The sequence below is a fragment of the Biomphalaria glabrata genome, chromosome 17 (genome assembly GCF_947242115.1).
Source record: "Biomphalaria glabrata chromosome 17, xgBioGlab47.1, whole genome shotgun sequence".
Classification (NCBI taxonomy): Eukaryota; Metazoa; Mollusca; class Gastropoda; family Planorbidae; genus Biomphalaria; species Biomphalaria glabrata.
The window spans coordinates 19,687,152-19,705,605 of record NC_074727.1 but is presented as its reverse complement, the minus strand read 5'-3'; the positions used below and the strand labels follow the sequence as shown (position 1 = coordinate 19,705,605).

Here is an 18,454-nt window from a genome sequence, read left to right as displayed (position 1 = left end):
GGCAGACATCACCAACACCTCCGACAGAAAAGATTACTGTTCGTTTTTGCACCATTCAAAAGGACTTTCTCACAAAGCTCGTTACAAAATATCTTCCAACTTTGGCAGTTATGTGTTAGCATGTGAGTCTGTTCTCTTTAAACTACAAGAAACTAGTTCTACTAAATAGCAAGTAAGTTTAGGCTTATGGAGGCTCATGTATTTATCAACATAACTATTTTTTCCCCATCAATTCTAGTTAATTAATTTCCCTTTCTCCAGGACAACAATAGACCGCATACAGTAAACTATAAAGGCACACATTACATAAACATAAGCGTCATATGTTTATAAAGTATTTAGTTCACGTTGGTTCTTTAAGGCCATATGCAATTATTTTTATTTTTTTTAAACAAATGTGTTAAATATTTCAAGTTATTCAATTCTGTGGAAAGCGTGGGAAACATTCCAGCTGCTTGGAAGTCCTCTTCTCTTGTTGATCAGAAATAATTTGTGCCATTTTATGTAATTCATTTTTTTTTTCAGTTATTATTTTATTAACTGCTGCAAATTAAGTTCATTTATTTTCTCATGTGTGAGGTCATTTTCTCACAAGGTCGTCACGTGAACAGAGAAAATATCCTCATGCATTTCATAGCAACGTTATTGGAAATATATTGGAGGCGCTGTAGTTTTATAATTTCGGGATCTTTGGGCGCCTCTGAGTCCACCCAGCTTTAATGGGTACCTGACATTAGTCGGGAAAAAGTAAAGGAGGTTGGTCGTTGTGCTGGCCATATGACACCCTCGCTAACCGTTGGCCACAGAAACAGTTGACCTTTACATCATCTGCCCCATAGATCTCAAGGTCTGAAAGGGGGAACTTTTAATGGAAATATTACAACTTTGTTGGCCTCCTTCAGCTGTAGAACGACTATGGTTTATCTCGAACACTTTTTCATGTGGAGCCCTATTTTGGAGAGACACTCACATCCAGTAGAAATATTAAAACTTACATTGCTATTAGCCTCACCAAAATACGTTTTTTTTTTGTTTTCTTTTGGTTTGATTCCTTAAAAATTAAAACTATCAATTAAATCAGTAATGCCTAACCTACGGACCGCGAGCCATTTTCGGTCCCTGAATCTTTGCTTTCCAACCCCTCACAAATTCTGTCCACAGATTGTAATGAAGCTGCAGACTTATTTGTTCCATTGCGTTAATAATATTATAAGCGGTAATGTGGCATGTGACCTGGGGTCGGAAATGTATATGGCTCCAAGATGATATAGCTTGGGCATCGATGATATAGTTACATTGCTTTTGTGTTGAAAAATATAAACATACTATTATATATAAATGTTTTAACTTACTTATTCCTGTAAACCCCCTAGGGGAGCAAATACTCTGAAATCAGTTCTTAGCAGCTTTCTACATCTGCTCCCGTCATTTCAGTATCCTCAGCTTCCCCAACGACCTACTTCTTCCAGGTTTGTTTGGGCCTGTCCACTTTCCGCTTAAACTGGGGGATTCCAATCAAGTACCTGCCTTGAACCAATGGTTGTTGGTTTTTGAAGGGTGTGTCCTATCCAGCTTCTTTCTCACTTTTTAATATCTTTGGCTATTGGTTTTGCTTGGTTCTTTTCCACAAGTTGACAGATCATTTGTCAGGAAAGACAGTTTAAAATATTCTTAAGAACCTTTTTATTCGTGAAGATATCAGGGCCGGTTTTAAATTACTGGAGGCCCTGATAAGGATTTTCTGGAGGCCCCTACACTTTATAAATGTTTTAATATGAATGCACTGCCTTTAATAGTGATACGTAACACCTGAAACAATGTTAGATTTTGTAAAGGAAGAGAGTCATTTGAAATTGTATTCCATCTTAATTCTGCTTTTCCTCTATATTTAATAGGATTTTTTATTATTTTTTTTTAGTTTGTGGAGGGCCAACTCGACGTTTAGGCCCTATGTGGCCCCTTAGTCTGCATTTGTAGATAGCTGGTCCTGAAATCGCTCACCTACACAACTTAAACAATTATCAACAACTCGTTAAGCAAAAGAATCGATTGAATCTATATTCAATTTTGATAGCGATAAAATAGAAGAACGAGACTATTTCTATATCTCTGTATGTATTACATTTGTTTTGTTGTATTTCTACCAGGTTAAGTCTATCATGTTTCTCAACGCGAAGGAATCGAAGCATAAACTTGGAGCACTTTCTTCTTCCCGCATTAATGTCTTCACAGAGAACCGCATCCCTGGATGGTGAAGTCTACAATGACCAACCAAAGCTCTTTTAACATCAGTGAAGAGAAGCGTCTTGAAATTCTGAAGGCGATCAGCCACAGAGAGCTGGAGAGGCTGATACCATCCATCGTCATCCTCAGCATCTTCTCCCTCACGGGCACCGTCGGGAACTCGGTCTCCGTCTATGTCTTCGCCTCGCGCATGAAGAAAAACTTCCAGAACAACCTGTTCATCTATCTCTGCAGCATGAACATCATAGCCTGCGCCGTCTGCGTGCCCGGGAACATCGTGGACCTGGTGTTCGCCTTCAACTACCCGTCCACAGAAATTTGCAAGGCCACCAGGTTTTTTAACCTGTTTACAGTGACCGGCTATGTGGTGACCCTGGGTACGATCTCTGTGTACAGGCTGAGAGCGGCTAGTACAGCTAGTCTGACCATGTCAGTCAAGAGGACCAGCATAAGGGGAATTGTAGGCATTTTCATAGCCAGCCTTGCAATGGCTTGGTTAGGTAAGCATTGTGTCCGTTCTTGTAATAAACATATGCTGCGAATAGTATGGGAGGGGGTTGGTGGGGGTGAGTGATGACGCTCCGGGTTTCCAAACAAATGGCCACAAGTTCGAATCAACAAAAATGTAATTTTGAATTTCGGGATTCTGAGGACATCCCTGGGTCCATCTATGTAGTGGGCAATCAGGTCGATGTAATGTCTACATGACTCTTTCCTTAACCGTCGGGCATATCAACAGAATAGCTTTGCATCATTTGCCCCACAAGGTTTGAAAAGGAAGCCTTTGACCGGAAGAAATAGGTTTCCAAAAACTTTAAAGTTGTTCTTGTAGTCTTTTAGCTGAAGCACTTAGCTCATATCTAAGCTTGCTTTCTTTTTCTTTCTCTGTTCACATTTTTCTAATTGAAGTCAACTGTACACACACGCACACACCCACACACACACACACACACATCCCCCAAACAATAGTTATAAAAAAGATGTGTTGTGAACATTTTATTTAAAGCTTAAAGTCAAAGCACAAAAGAAATCAATATTTAACTCAATGCAACTCTCGTATCAGAAATACATTTCATGATTGCGTCTCAGGCTCTGCCAGGGTGTAGCACTGAGTGCTGCATACCGCCAGCTCCTGCAGGGTTGACTCCCGATGTCTCTTCTGTGATTGGGTATAGCTGTAAGGCAGCAGAGGTTTGAATTCAGAAAGATTGCCATGGGCGTTATCTTTAGCATTGTCGACTAAAATTTAAAAAACAAAATAAAAAACTGTACGCTTCCTTTCCACATCGAAACAATTAAAGATTTTAACCTTGAATTTATACAATAGAGACTCTTAAGTTATTATCAATTAAAAAAACTGGAATCGGTAAAGCTCTAGCTGATTGGAAAAGCAGCAGACTATAGCGTTGACACGAATAGAGAAAGCTATTAAAGAAAAACTTTTGCTTAACAATTACCCTCGTTTTCAGTACGAGGCTGAGTATGGCTGATTAAGGATAGACTCCGATAGAGTCAATCTACCTTTCATGATTTAAAATTCTTTTTCATTACATTAAATCATTTTTTTAAATATTCGTAGGTTTAATTCAGTTCATCAAGCAAGTTTATTAAAACTGGTTACAGGTTCGGGGCGGCACCTGGCAATCAACGATTCTGGATAGATTCTTTTCCGTATTAAACTTTAGCAAAAATAACAAAAATAATAATCTTACGGGTGGGAGGTGGGTTGATTTTCTTACATTTATAAATCAATTTTAAAAGCCTATTTCATTAAGTATTGTGTTCAGAGACATCAAAAATGTTTTCATTTGCATTTTCTTTTACTTTTTTTTTCCCTTTTCCGTGGACCATGGTCATCTGTTTGTTTGGACGAGGGTTGCCGATGGCGCTATAATGTGCTTAGATAATAAGATCTTTTTTTTTAAAATTGATATGACCTAAATGTTGACATTCTTAAATTTCCTATTGCGTTATAGATTGTTCGTGAATGTTCGGCCTGTTTTCGAGAGTTTCCGTAGTTTAAATTAAATTTAATATAATGTAGGTAATGATCATCCATTCTAGAAAAAATTTATTGAAAGGATCTTTAAAAAAAATTAGAGTTATATATATATATATATATTTGAAGTTCTATTTCAGAAATCGAAATTGTTGATGCATACTCTTTTTTAATGTATTCATTTATTTAAGAAAGCTACAATTATCATGTGAGTATCATACAAAATTTAATCCAGTTTGTTTTACGCCCATACAGGTGCCGTTGTTTATGGCGTTCGTCGCACTCCAACGGGGGTGCAGGGCATTAAAGGTCAAGACTGCTCCATCGCAGAAGAGGTCTCCGACACAGCATGGCCGGCCGGATTTTATTCCTTTCTGGGCATTGGCTTCACCACTCTGGTGCTGACCGTAGCCATTTCCTATTACAGGATCTGGCAGATAGTCAAACGCAGCAAGACCACGGTGGCCGCACACACGACCATCAACGTGGTGGCGCCCGTAGCCACGGGTCTCGCAGTGGTGACCAGCCCGCAGGAAAGGTCTGACCGACAATCACAGGCCCAAGAAGGTGAAGAGCCCTTAAAGCAGGATGTGGTTTCAGGGATGTACGACCTCATGCCGTCTGCATCATCGGTCTACCAGGAAGCTAGCGTGGACTACTATTTTGAGAAAGAAGGAAGCGATTTGTCCGCGCCTAGCGTATCTAAAATCTCGTGTGATAATTGGTTAAACCGGAATACCCAAACCTCATCACAATCTAAAAATAACATCAAAAGTATAACCACAACAGATGTTTGTGGCGTCACAACGATTTGCCTCCTTGACGACCAAGATGGCGTTGTAAGTAAAGACAAAATTTACGAACGTTTCAACAACAATTTGTTTAAAAGGAAGAACTTTCCCCTCCTTATTCAAACCACAGCTTGTCGACGTAACAAACGAAGCGGTCAGTTCAGAAGTAACCCTGATCTTGCTTCCGTGGAGTTGGACGACCAAGCGTCCGCCTTGTTTAGATCTCTGTCCGTTGTGGAACTAGGTCACAGAGGAAGCCATGACCTGTCTATGGCAGTGGAACCCCAAAAATGCTCTTGGCTGGATTTCAACAAAGATTTGATAGAAGCTTCTCCGAAATGCAACATTGGCATGGAAGCCGAAGGCACATGCCACGATTCCACATTTCTGCTCCAAAAGAAAAAATCAGGTAGGAAGTCAAGCCTGGCAAACATTACCCAGCTCAATGCAACAGCTAAGAAAAACGAGTTGGAAACTGATCCATCTCTAAATTCTAAATTTCACCTTAACCCTTTTAAACCAGAGAAAGAGAACCTAAGCTCCCAAGAACAGTTTGTGTTTGCCAATGTTGCTTCAATGAACTCGGTCATCTCTAAATCTAGCACTGCAGTGCAGGTAGCCCCCAAAGACAAAATCCAGACAGATACTTTATCGGATAAAACAAAGAATGACAGACTCCTAAACCTAGCCGCCACATCAACAGAGCAGTCTTTAATTCCTATACAGACTACAGCGAAAACCAAAAACTCGAAAACAGCCTTGGAAAACGCCATTACCCGGACGGCTTTTCTCCTGACCTTCACCTTTATCGCCTCCTACGTGCCGTTTTTCGTGGTCAGCATCCCTCACTTTTTGATCGCAGACTTCGACTACACCCAGAACACAGCCACCCTGAATGTCATCAACATGGCCTACCGCCTGTACTTCATCAACCCGACCATAAGCCCTTTCATTTTCTGGGCCTCCAATCTCGACTTCCGTCGGGGCATTAAAGCATTTTGTAATAGAGATTAGTGAATCATGCTGCAACAGTTTGCTTTCGAGATAAGCATGTCATTCTTGCTTGAACTCCGAATGACCTCGATGGATTTTCAGTAATGAATCTATTTCTTTAGGCAGCTTTCATACAGGCGACTGTGAATCGAACATAGGGTAAAATTAATTCAGTTAGAGTGCAGATGGCTCTATTGTTATCAAACAAAAACTGCTTAAATTGTTGTGTAAATAATGTTTTCAATATAGATGTTTATCCTTTTCTGTCTAATTAAGTCAATAGGCACAGATATACAATAAAATACGACGAGTATTTTAAAATGTGAAAGCTTTTTTTTTTAAATTACGTAAAATTTTTTTTTTTTATAAAATGGAATTATGGGATGTGTGGATAAGCGGTTTAATCCGGTGAGGAGGGTTAGTTTAAATCCTTATTTAGCCTAGAAATTTAGCTAAAGCTGAATAGTAGCTAAAACAAGCGTCTAAAGACTCAAAATTTAAGGAAAACGATGAATTTTTATTTAAAAAAAAAACAAGCAATTTAGTCTGTTTAACTCTAGTTTTGCAGATTTAAAACTATTTCCGAGCTGACAAAAATATTGTTTTTATTGCGATATGTCTTTATGTATGTAGCTTTTTTCTTCTTCTTCTTCCCAAGCCTGTTATCTCCATCTCCAGTGATTCGAATCCTGCTAGAAAATTGAATGCCATCGTATGGCTTAATAGTTATTTATTTCTTCAAAACGACAAGAGCTAAAAAAAAAACCGTCTATACCAGTAAAAATTCTACACCGATCTTTGTGAACCCCCCCCCCCCCCACTAAACAAAAAAAAATCGATTGTAGTTGTTTCACTTTCTATTAAGTATTAATCTTTTGAGAATCTACGTCCTTCCTTACAATTAGATATTTAAAAATCCCCGTCTACCCCACATTCAGTTGTTTGAGAACCCATGTCTATTAATTCAGTTGTTTCAGAACCCATTTCTACCCTTCATTCACTAATTTGAGAATACGTGTCTACCCTATATTCAATTGTTTGAGAATCCATGTTTACCCTACATTCAGTTGTTTGAGAATCCATGTTTACCCTATATTCAGTTGTTTGAGAATCCATGTTTACCCTAGATTCAATTGTTTGAGAATTTATGTCTACCCTAGATTCAATTGTTTGAGAATCCATGTTTACCCTATATTCGATTGTTTGAGAATTTATGTCTACCCTAGATTCAGTTGTTTGAGAATCCATGTTTACCCTATATTCAATTGTTTGAGAATCCATGTTTACCCTAGATTCAGTTGTTTGAGAATCCATGTCTACCCTAGATTCAGTTGTTTGAGAATCCATGTTTACCCTATATTCAATTGTTTGAGAATCCATGTTTACCCTATATTCAATTGTTTGAGAATCCATGTTTACCCTAGATTCAGTTGTTTGAGAATCCATGTTTACCCTATATTCAATTGTTTGAGAATCCATGTTTACCCTAGATTCAGTTGTTTGAGAATCCATGTTTACCCTAGATTCAGTTGTTTCAGAATCCATGTTTACCCTAGATTCAATTGTTTGAGAATCCATGTTTACCCTATATTCAATTGTTTGAGAATCCATGTTTACCCTAGGTTCAATTGTTTGAGAATCCATGTTTACCCTATATTCAATTGTTTGAGAATCCATGTTTACCCTAGATTCAATTGTTTGAGAATCCATGTTTACCCTATATTCAATTGTTTAAGAATCCATGTTTACCCTAGATTCAATTGTTTGAGAATCCATGTTTACCCTATATTCAATTGTTTGAGAATCCATGTTTACCCTAGATTCAGTTGTTTGAGAATCTGTGTCTATCCTATATTTATTTTATTTTGAGAATCCATGTTTAATTGACAATCTGTCTACCATGCAGCTATTTTAAGTACGAAGCTCCTGCTGACTGAAATGATACAACCTTATTTATTTATCTCCTGAAGCTGCGCGGCTCTATCTTTCAGTAACTCTCCATGAATGCCAACCGTGTGTTTACAGAAGGAGAAATGTAATTGGCTAAAAGCACTATTGAAAACTTAAGGAAACCTGCATTTGGATTTGGAAGTTATTTTTGCTGTCAAAGAGTCTTACACTTTGATGCTTACTCTTTAAAAAAGCTGCATGCGTCCAACATATTTACATTGTATCTACACGTAGAATTGTTAGTTTAAAAAAGAAAGGGAATTAACACATCTTTTAGTCTAATGAAAATGTAGGGATAAGACAAGGGAAGTAAATCTATTGTAATGTGCAATTTTTTTCTGTAGAAGCATTTACTCTTAATGGAGTTGCAGTTCTTGGATTCCCATAATGGGAGCAAGTCATAAGAATCATTAATGTTTAAAAAAATAGATAAACGGATTTTACTTATTTGATTCTATTCTCGAAGTCCTAAATTCTAGAGTATATATAAAAAGGTCATAATACAAATAGAGAACAGAGATATTAATGTGATAAGTAATGTACACTTATATATTTTAATAGCAACATAGCAACGTATACTATTGTCATTGTATATATTTGTTCTATTTTTAAACTCACTTTTTAACAATTGCCATACTTTTTGGCCAGTGCAAATACAGAAAGAGTTGATGTTATAACAATAACAACCTATAACATGTTTTGTATATTTTAAGATCTGCGAGTTACTTATTGATTTATTACTGTACCGACAATTGTCAAAGCGCGTGTCAGAAGTCAGTCATCGGTCAAGGGGTGACTTACTATTGTTCTTCGCATGTACTTTCAATTTGACAAATATATATCTTTAAACTTTCGTATTGTGTGACTTGTTTTTCTTACAGTAATTAGATATTAACTAACCTGGTTATCTCACTGACCGCACTACAAACAGCGATGTCCTTGAGAACGCCAGTATGGACAGTATAGAAGTACTTCTTATGGTCCAACAGTTACGCTGGGCAGGGCACGTACCCCGTATGGAGTACGAACGTATGCCAATAGCAGTCTTTTTTTTTTTGGTGAGCTAACAGAGGTGCCTTAATGAAACGCTTTAAAGACCAGCTTATGCGCCAACTTGTCTTAGCTGACATAGAATTGAGCACCTGGTTGCATGCGGCTTCAGAACGAGACACTCACAACGGCTGCGGGATACACATTTGAGACCAAAATAAAATTAGCTGCCGAAGACAGACGCGGATGGCGAAAAGAAAATCTGAATCGACCACTGGCGGACAATGGTTATTCTTACCCTGAATGTTGCAAAATATGTAGGTCACAGCTGGGGCTCCGTAACCACGGGAAATACTGCATTCCTCATTAATCTTCGGACCTGATGACAAGCCTTAATATCTCACTGAAATTATGTTACAGTTCTATTAAAAAAAAAGGGGCTGTGCTAAAAATATGACAATACGTTAGACGTGTGGCGAGGGACATAAACTGCTTTATTGCCAATCAATAAGGCTCAAGTTCGAATCCCCAATCGAGCTTAATTGCGTTAGCTGAGTGCCCGAATGCAGCAAGAAACCTGCTACCAGATACCCCCTCCACCCAATGATCCACAAAAGAGATTGGACCAAAGCGCTTTTCTTTAAACATCGTAGAATTAAAGACTGTTAGTTCGCAGTGCACTACGAGAAGATTAGTCCTTCCTGCTATGCGCTCAATTGGATTCATCTCAGGTATCAAGAATGTTGCTACTAACGATGTTGTGAGATCTGACAGATCAATTCTTATTGACCACTGGACGTTTAGGCCTCTGATAGTGTCCTGGTAAGAAACTCTTCTGTTTGGCCTAGAGCCTCCTATCGAGTTATCCCGCAGATACATCTCCCGGAAGATCTCGAAGCCACAGGAAGTTAATCATCAGATACAGAAAAAAAGCAAGGCATTATTGGTATACCCTGAACCAGAAACGTTAAATGCTTGTTTTTAATTGTTAAATCTGTGTTCTGTAAAGTCTGGTATCTTTGTTTAATAGAATTCATTGCTGTCGTTGATCTCAGTGTAAAGCTGTAAAGCTAACCATTTCATATCTTGTGATAGATAGATAAAGCTCATCTGTTTTTATGGTCGAAGGTTAACGAGAGTGTCATGTGACTACCACAACGACAAACCGCTTTATTTCCCCAACTTAGGTAAGATTCTCATTAGAGTAGAGTGGCTTCAGGGGTGTCTTCACCGAGATTCGAACTCGAAACCGCAGGTTTGGAAGTCAATCGCGTTACCATTCAGCCACCTCGCACGCTAGTCGATTTAAAACTAAGCCCTGAAAATGATCATCAAAAGAGGTATTTTTCAAACTTCAACACTATTGCTGCTCAGTCTATCATTCAGTATTCTAAGATAACAGTCACAGATTTCAGTTTTATAAGACTAGCAGTGGGCTTGCAGGAACAATTCTTCTATCCACTATCATATTTAGTATTGTCTTCTCAGCCCTGATCTGTTAGCAACTAGAATGAGAAGATTTTTAACGTTTTTGTAGTAGTTTTAGAAACAGACAATAACAAAAATAGGTCTATATCAAAACTGATTGTATAAATGTTATTAAAACATGGAGAAAATATATCTCCCTTTATCAATATAAGCTCTCCTGTTTTTTTTTTTACTATTAATAATAAATAGTACTAAAAAAGGTGTATTTTAGGAAAAATAAAATGGCTTCCATATCTAATTTAAAAAAAAAAGTTTTCATAGGAAAAACATAACCGCTAGAAACCGAAAAAAATCACCTAATTTGAATTTTCAATATCTAAGTTTTCGATATCTAAATGTAATAGACAGGCGGACTGACGGACAGGCCACACAAAACTAAAAGCAGATTTTCCTCTTTCGTACGCCACTAAAAAAAAACGATACCTCAAACAGTAAGCTCCAAAAATAGCATGAAAACAAAGTAGTTATCAACACTTTCATGCCAAATATAGCTTTTTATTCCATACGGACAGCCAATAATTGCTCCCCGATTAAAAGGCATTAGGTACTGAGCCTTGGCATTACATTTACAGAATGATTTAGTCTCTGTTATCACTTGGGACATTTCATTCTATTATTACTCTGTACAATTTTTAGGACTATTTTCTCCTAAGGAAGAGTCTAGAGTCTTTCAAGTATGAATAAATACTTGACAGAACTGTAAGATAAGGATGATTCTATAATAATTAATCAGCACTATTTAGATCTAGAAAAAAATATATTTTGATAAATGAAAGAAATGCTGTTTTTTTTTTCTTTTTTGTTGTATATTTTTACAGTTAGTTGTTTATTTCTTAAACTTTAAGCTAATAAGTTGATACTTTTTTAATGTACATTAATAGATTATTATTTACAAACGATCCGCCCCGCGGCGTAGCATACGCCGCTATTTAGTGAAAAGATTAGTTATTCTCTCCCCCCCCCCTCCCTCGTTTTTTTTTTCTGAGCCGTGCTCTCTGTCGCCGCGAAGGCTACGTGGGGTAAGTTAGCGTTGCAGAAATAAAAGAGTCACCGGCTCCTCAGGCTAGATTCTCGAAGACATTCCATATTTGGGTATAGCCGCAAGGCTGCCGAAGGTTGCATTGACAGTTTTCCTTCTCATAGATAACCAGTCAAGGCTAACTAACTCTAACTGACATACTTTTCATAAGGTACAGATAACAGTTTGGATAAGTTAACATAATAACATAATAACAATATAACATTTAAAAATCCAAGTCTACATTAAGATTTGAACTCATGTCTCCTACGTTAGGTAGACGAGTTATGTACGCCAGTTATCCAAACATCTCTGAACACATTAAACAGAAAACATAACAAATTAATGTAATTGTTGAAAGTGTTCAGATAACAAATAGATCTACCAGAAGTACCAATTTAAAAAAAATCCAACATACTATTGGATATAATTTACTTTGCACGTTCAAATTAATATGTTCGGACTTATTGATGGTATTAGGTTCAAACCCTGCCCACTCCATCCCCCTTCGTCCTGCGGTGAGGTTTGGACAAGGAAGTAAATTATCTTCAACAAATGTTATATCGTACAGACGTTCACTTTCTCGGGTTTTTTTTTTAAAGGTAGGTAACTGTTATGTGTTTTTTTAATTTCGTTTCAGCACTCAATTCCTCATGAGCTCACTGTAATGCTATTTGGCTTCAATTTTGGGTTGATGAATGGTTAACATTAGGAAGCCGTTGCGACAACTTAGGCCAGTATTTATTCAATGTTTTAAAGAACTAGATTTAAAGTGTTGGTTGGCATGGAACAAGATGCCAGGTGTAACAATTGAAGAGACCGTGCTTTGACTAAGAAAAAAAAATAGTTTGTTAAATTGCTTAATAAACAATATCACTACCATAAACTCTTCCTCTACACGGGAAAGCTTGTTCAAAGCAGCATTGAATATCAAACATGTTGTTGACCCAAATATCTCAGTGATCAACGTATCAGAGCTAGGGATCTTGACCACACGCAATTTTGGATAAAAAAAAAACATTTCAATATTAGGTACCACAGTAGTATCCACTGGCTTAGCATGGACAAGGTATTGGGAAGAACATGGGATGATCAAGGAAGAAATTGTTACGTTCTTTGAAGGACATTGATTGTAACTTTGTTACTAATATTTCTAATAAAGATTTAAGGCAGGCGTCCAGTTTGCCATCGACATTACTGCAACGGGTTGTTGTCACATGAAATGTATGTGCATGTTAAATCTTTTCAAACAAAGCTTTCGAATTTATCAAGGCAAGCAAGTGGAAACAGGTTTTGTCATTTTTCTTTTCTTAAAATGTGAAACAATTTTTCTAGTGAAAAGGTTGAAAAGTACAAGACTTATTAGTATTACTTTATGGTGGAGTTTGAAAGAGAATTTTAAGACGTCAAGAACTTGGAACCAGTTTTCATTATCGTCAGCTCACCATTTAGTGCAGAAGCTGATTCAGCTCCAGTGGACATGGCTTCAAGCAAATAATGACTTGAAAGAAAAAGTTCAAGTCAGTTCTTCTGCGGGAGTTTTATGGGTGCCAGAAGCTGCATTTCCACACTTACACAATTTTTTTCTGCTAAACCTTCACATTATTTAGGTCCACATACATCTGTAAATACAAATTTTCTTGTTTAAAATGAACAAGTGTAAGAACAAGTACAACTGAACATTGCCCACTACTTACTTTTTAACATTGGTGTGGAAATGTTGTGATGTAAACAAATGATCACGTAAGTTTGACAAATAAGTTTCAGAAATTGCTAACTCTTATTGTAATTCCTCATATAGGGATATGAGAGTGTAAACAAATGAAATACAAATGTACAATGTTGTGTTCATTACTCTTTAAAATCTTTGGATCATGGGTGAGGGAAAAACAATATCTAGGGCAGGGGCGTCGCCAAGCTTTTTTTTTCCAGCCCACGCAATTTTCTTTTTAACTTCGAATTCAGAGGAAAATATAACTGTTTAGTGTACTATATTATTTGATCTTGTAGTAGGAATTCATGTATTTATTGTTATAGAATCATCACTTTTACATTACATTTTTTATATCCTAATATGACAAGATATTAGTTTTTTTAGTAAGGTCATGTAATTAAGTCCTATTTGAGATGTCACATTTAAGGAATAGTTTATCCCCTGTTCGTTTCATTTATATCAACACTAAGGTAGCCTGCGGCCTATTCAACTCACAGCTACTCACTATCAGTAAGTATCAGTAATATTTCCCATGTTAATCCCCCTTTGATGACTAGGTTTCCTCTTATTATCTAACAGAAATTTTGAAGAAAATTAGAAGTACATTTTAGCATGACATCATTATTTTTTGTCATTATAATGATCAAACAAACTAAAAGGGATTAGCTATTTCTCTGAACTAGAGTCTCAAAGACATAGACCATCATAGAGCTATCGAAATAAACAATCGATTGTTGCTAAGACATTTCCTTCCCTTGCTTAATATTACGCCATCATATTTCTGAGTTTTTATTTTCTCTGGTTTGTTAGTCTTAGGGTTTTGTTGTGTTTTGTGTGTTCAAATATTATCATCTCGATGTGATCACCTCGTCACGAGATAAGACAGATGGCTTTCATATTCAGATTTAAAAGAATAAAAAGGACAAAAAAGAATTATCAGCTGGGAAGAAGACGTATAGTCGATAAGTCTCCTTAGCAACGGTAAACAAAAAGAGCATCGTTATCGTTGAACATCCGGTTCAGAGTTCATTTTGCATGAAAGTTTTGAAAAATTGTGCTAAAATTAAAATTATGGACCAAGTCCAAAGATTACAAACAAAAGAAAATATACTTCTGTCTTCTAGGATAGAGGCATAGAACTCAATCACTCATGCACTCACACTATATACAACCAGGAAATAGAGAGTTTTATCTAAACACAAGATAAAATTGTGAAACTACGGAAAGAATATATAAAACAAAATAGTAACTAAAGAGTTTTATAAATTAGAAACTAATTACACGTGAATATTTTCAAAACACAAATACCAACTTGTGAATAGTATTAACACACAATAGCAACTAGAAAATCGTATAATCAAAACATAGTAACAACTACAGAATCGTATCAAAACACAACAGCAACACGAGAATCGTATCAAAACACAATAATAAGGCTTGTTTTCGAGTCCGAATATTAACGTGGAATACATTATTTCCCGTGGCTACGCATCCCTAGCTTTGACCTACAAAACACAATAGCAACTAGCATTTAAACAGGATGATAGACTGTGCGAAATAATAATAATAATGTGGGTAAGAGTCAAAGAGCTGAAACTCGTGTTAAGTCTTTTACTTATGTAGAATAGTAACTCTTGCATTTTATTGCAGGTATAGTATAGATGATAAAGTAATCATGGACCAAAAGGTTATGTCTGGGATAGATATGATGCAGGCCATTTTATTCAAAGAGGCCAATTTAAGGCTTCATTCAAATGAATAAGCATATAACCTGTGTTCAACGTAGCGACACGAAAGTATGTTCATCCACTAAGGATACACACACACAAAATATTTGAAAATGTGAAAAGTGAGGGAGACAAGGCAAAGGGCGTTTCTTAAGTTCCATTTTCACTACGATCTGCCTCTGTCTGCCCTCTCTGCCCGGTACTTACTTTTAAGTTTCATGTTCTCTGCCATCTGTTCCTGTATGTCCTCTCTGCTTGCAAATTATGTAAATGATGTGCTGAACTGACTATGAACATTTCAATTATTCAATACCGCGTTGGTTTCACTGCCATGGCACCATTTACAATTGCTCCCTATTCAATCGAATGGTTTAAAAGTCAAGGGTTCTAATTCTAAAGAACAATCGCAAATGAAATAGCATATCCTACTCAAAGTGGCGTAGCTAGGGATTTGGAGGCCCAGTAGGCTTGGCCTCATTGGGTGCCCCCAAATTTTGAAACTACGACATCATGACATTTTACAATATCGTAATATTTAATGTAGAAATGTCAAATTTGGCCCCCACGCTATAAATATTAAAATTCAGCTTGCCTAAATCGTGCATTATATCATGAAGTGTTTTTTTCTTTTCTTCATTGAATAAAAGGTCATTCAGGCTATGTGGGACACAAAATTTGGGTAAATAGGTAACAATTTCTATTTTTAGTTTTAAACTAATTTAAATAGCCCAACCATTTCTGGACATAAAAATATCATTTTCATGATTGGCAAATAATTACTTTTTTTTTTTGTAAAGTATAAACAGCTGTCTCTTTATACAATTTTTCTATAAAATGCAAAGTTTGGCGCTAACAACAAATAGAGATAGGATTAAAAGCTATGTGTGTGATATATCACCGTAAAGCCATTTTTTTTCTCCATACAAGATGAATCTATTTTGTTTTAGCCAATAAGAATTCTGATTTTAATAGATATTTAGAAAATCTTTCTTCTGTTGCGTTTTTTTTTTCTATTTTCTATTTATAGCTTGTGACATTTATCAGTTTACAATCTCCCTAGACAGCTGACGTATTCATTGGCCTCTAGCCGTAGTCGGAACTGTCTTAAAATTTTTGATTGGCTGGCTACTTTTAGGGTCTTACTATAGGCTCACTTCCGCCGGCAGAGAACGTAAACCTTTGATGTGACTGAACCGTTACGTTGAAGCCGCATCGTCATAATGTCCTACATCTAGATCTACATCGAACTTGTTTACATTTAAATTAAAATGCCTCGCAGGAAGCTATCTTATCGCATTTCTAATGCAAAGAATGCTGCAGAAGCACGCAAGACAAAATATGAAACATTAGTTTTATCACTAATAAATACGTCGAGTGATGGGTCTAACTCACAACAATAACATGCCCAACTTGTCCATGTCTACTACTTCTAGATCTATGTCTACTAGTTCTACAGTATCTACTTCTGAGGCAACTGGTTCCACGGCCACGCTTATGAACAAGGCACCTGAAGAAATCAGTTTCAGTAGGAAGCTAAAACTGAGTGAAACAGTTTTTGACATTCCTAAATTTGATAACTCTGAACGCAACACTAGTGGAATTGGATCTGCTAATAAACTTTGTTGCACAGGTTGCTTGTCCTCAATGTTTTGGGAAAATGAAAGCACATGTGGATAAGAACAAAAGTAAAGGACTTGTTAAAAGCATTGAAGTTGCTTGCCTAGAATGTCATTTTATAAACATTTTTTATAGGCCCCTACACCTCAAACAGTGACTGTAATAAGCGATCTAAAGAATATTCAGTAAATAGAGAGGCTATTGCAGCTGAAATGTCTCTGGGACTTAGGACCAAACACATTTTGTGAGACTTTAAATTTGCCAGGACTTTGTCACAAAACATTTAGGAAATATGTTTTTTTTAAAGGAGTCAAGTCCCATATTTTAATAGGGAAAAAGACATTTTTTTTTCTAAAGCTGCCTCAATCGTAAAACAAGTTTATAAAAAAAGCAGAAGGCGACGCCCCACTGGACATTGTAGTCTTTTTTTATGGTAGTTGGCTGGAGAGAAGAGACACATCCTTGATTGGAGTAGGAAGTTTGATAGAGGTCCATACTGGACTTGGACTTGATGTTGATGTAACTAGCCTTTATTGTCAACAACTATGTTACCATTGGAAAGATTCTGAAAAAAAAACCATCAAAATATGCAACCTGGTTTACTCACCATCAAGAAAATGGATGTACAATAAACTATGAAGGTAAGTAATAATTTTATTTCTTTCAATTCGTAAAGTAATTTCTTTTAGTAGAAATGTATTAATAAGAGTACTTTTTATTATTGATATCACATTTATCAATATCATTTCTATAAACAAATGGTATGTGCAGATTTTTATATTTTCTACAGGAACATCTGGAATGATAGAGTCAGAAGCTCAGGAAATATGGCAAAGATCACGTGCTTTGCACGACTTCTTGTACACAACCTTTAGGTGGGAAATGGGGAATTCAAAGGCCTACGAACAAATCAAAGCTTTCAATTTTTATGGCAACATAGTACTGATAAAAAAAGAGGAGTGACTCAATCATGTCTCCAAACGTCTCGGAACTGCACTTCGAAATCTAGTCCAGGATCTATCTAAACAAAAAGTGAGGATATAAATATTCTTTTTTTTTTCATGAAATTATTTGCATTTCATTTTTTTTACAGAAAAATAAATTTAATTAGTTTCTATTAACTTTGGTTTTAATTTTTATTTTAGAAATACTATTGCAAGAAGAAAAACCCAGGTTAATTTTCCCATTTCCCACCAAGGTTGTGTACTCTTCTATTTGGTTCTCTCTTACAGGAATTCCAGACAGGGCGGCTCAGGAATACATGGCGCCGCAATTTGGAAGCAGATACCAAGAAGACCGCCAAGACATGGGGACAGTTGGAGAGAATCGCCAATAACCGAGACGTCTGGAGGAAGCTGGTTGGTGGCCTGTGCCCCAGACTGGACCACAGACAGAAATGAGATAAAGATTGGATTATTAGGCGTCATTTTTTTACTTTTCAATCAGTATCAGCGATGACAGAAGAGTCCATTTTTCTTTGATGAATTAAATGTGATGAATTTACGTCACGTCCTATAAACTCATTATTTTTGCACCCAGTGTTATGATAATTTTACTATATTTATTGTAAATTGTTCATTGCAATATGTTTATTGTGTTATGTTTTAATAATGTTTAATAGTTATGTTTATTGAGCTAGATTAAAGTTAAGATAATAGTTTAGAATAGATAATATTCACGACGATATTACTTCATTGACCAACAAAAATCAATATACAACCAAGATACAGTCAACATGCAATCAACATACAGTTGATATACAGTCAACATGCAATCAATATACAGTTGATATACAGTCAACATGCAATCAACATACAGTTGATATACAGTCAACATGCAATCAACATACAGTTGATATACAGTCAACATGCAATCAACATACAGTTGATATACAGTCAACATGCAATCAACATACAGTTGATA

The 18,454-nt window shown here is 36.4% G+C and overlaps 1 protein-coding gene across 1 annotated transcript; it reads left to right on the top strand.

Annotated features, from left to right (window-relative positions):
• Nucleotides 1-6,825, top strand: LOC106072224 (uncharacterized). The gene is made up of 3 exons (XM_013232564.2): nucleotides 1-172; nucleotides 2,148-2,744; nucleotides 4,499-6,825. Exons 2-3 carry the CDS (start codon nucleotides 2,249-2,251, stop codon nucleotides 6,046-6,048), a joined length of 2,046 nt encoding a protein of 681 aa, XP_013088018.2. The 5' UTR covers nucleotides 1-172; nucleotides 2,148-2,248; the 3' UTR covers nucleotides 6,049-6,825.
• Nucleotides 6,826-18,454: the final 11,629 nt, after the last annotated feature.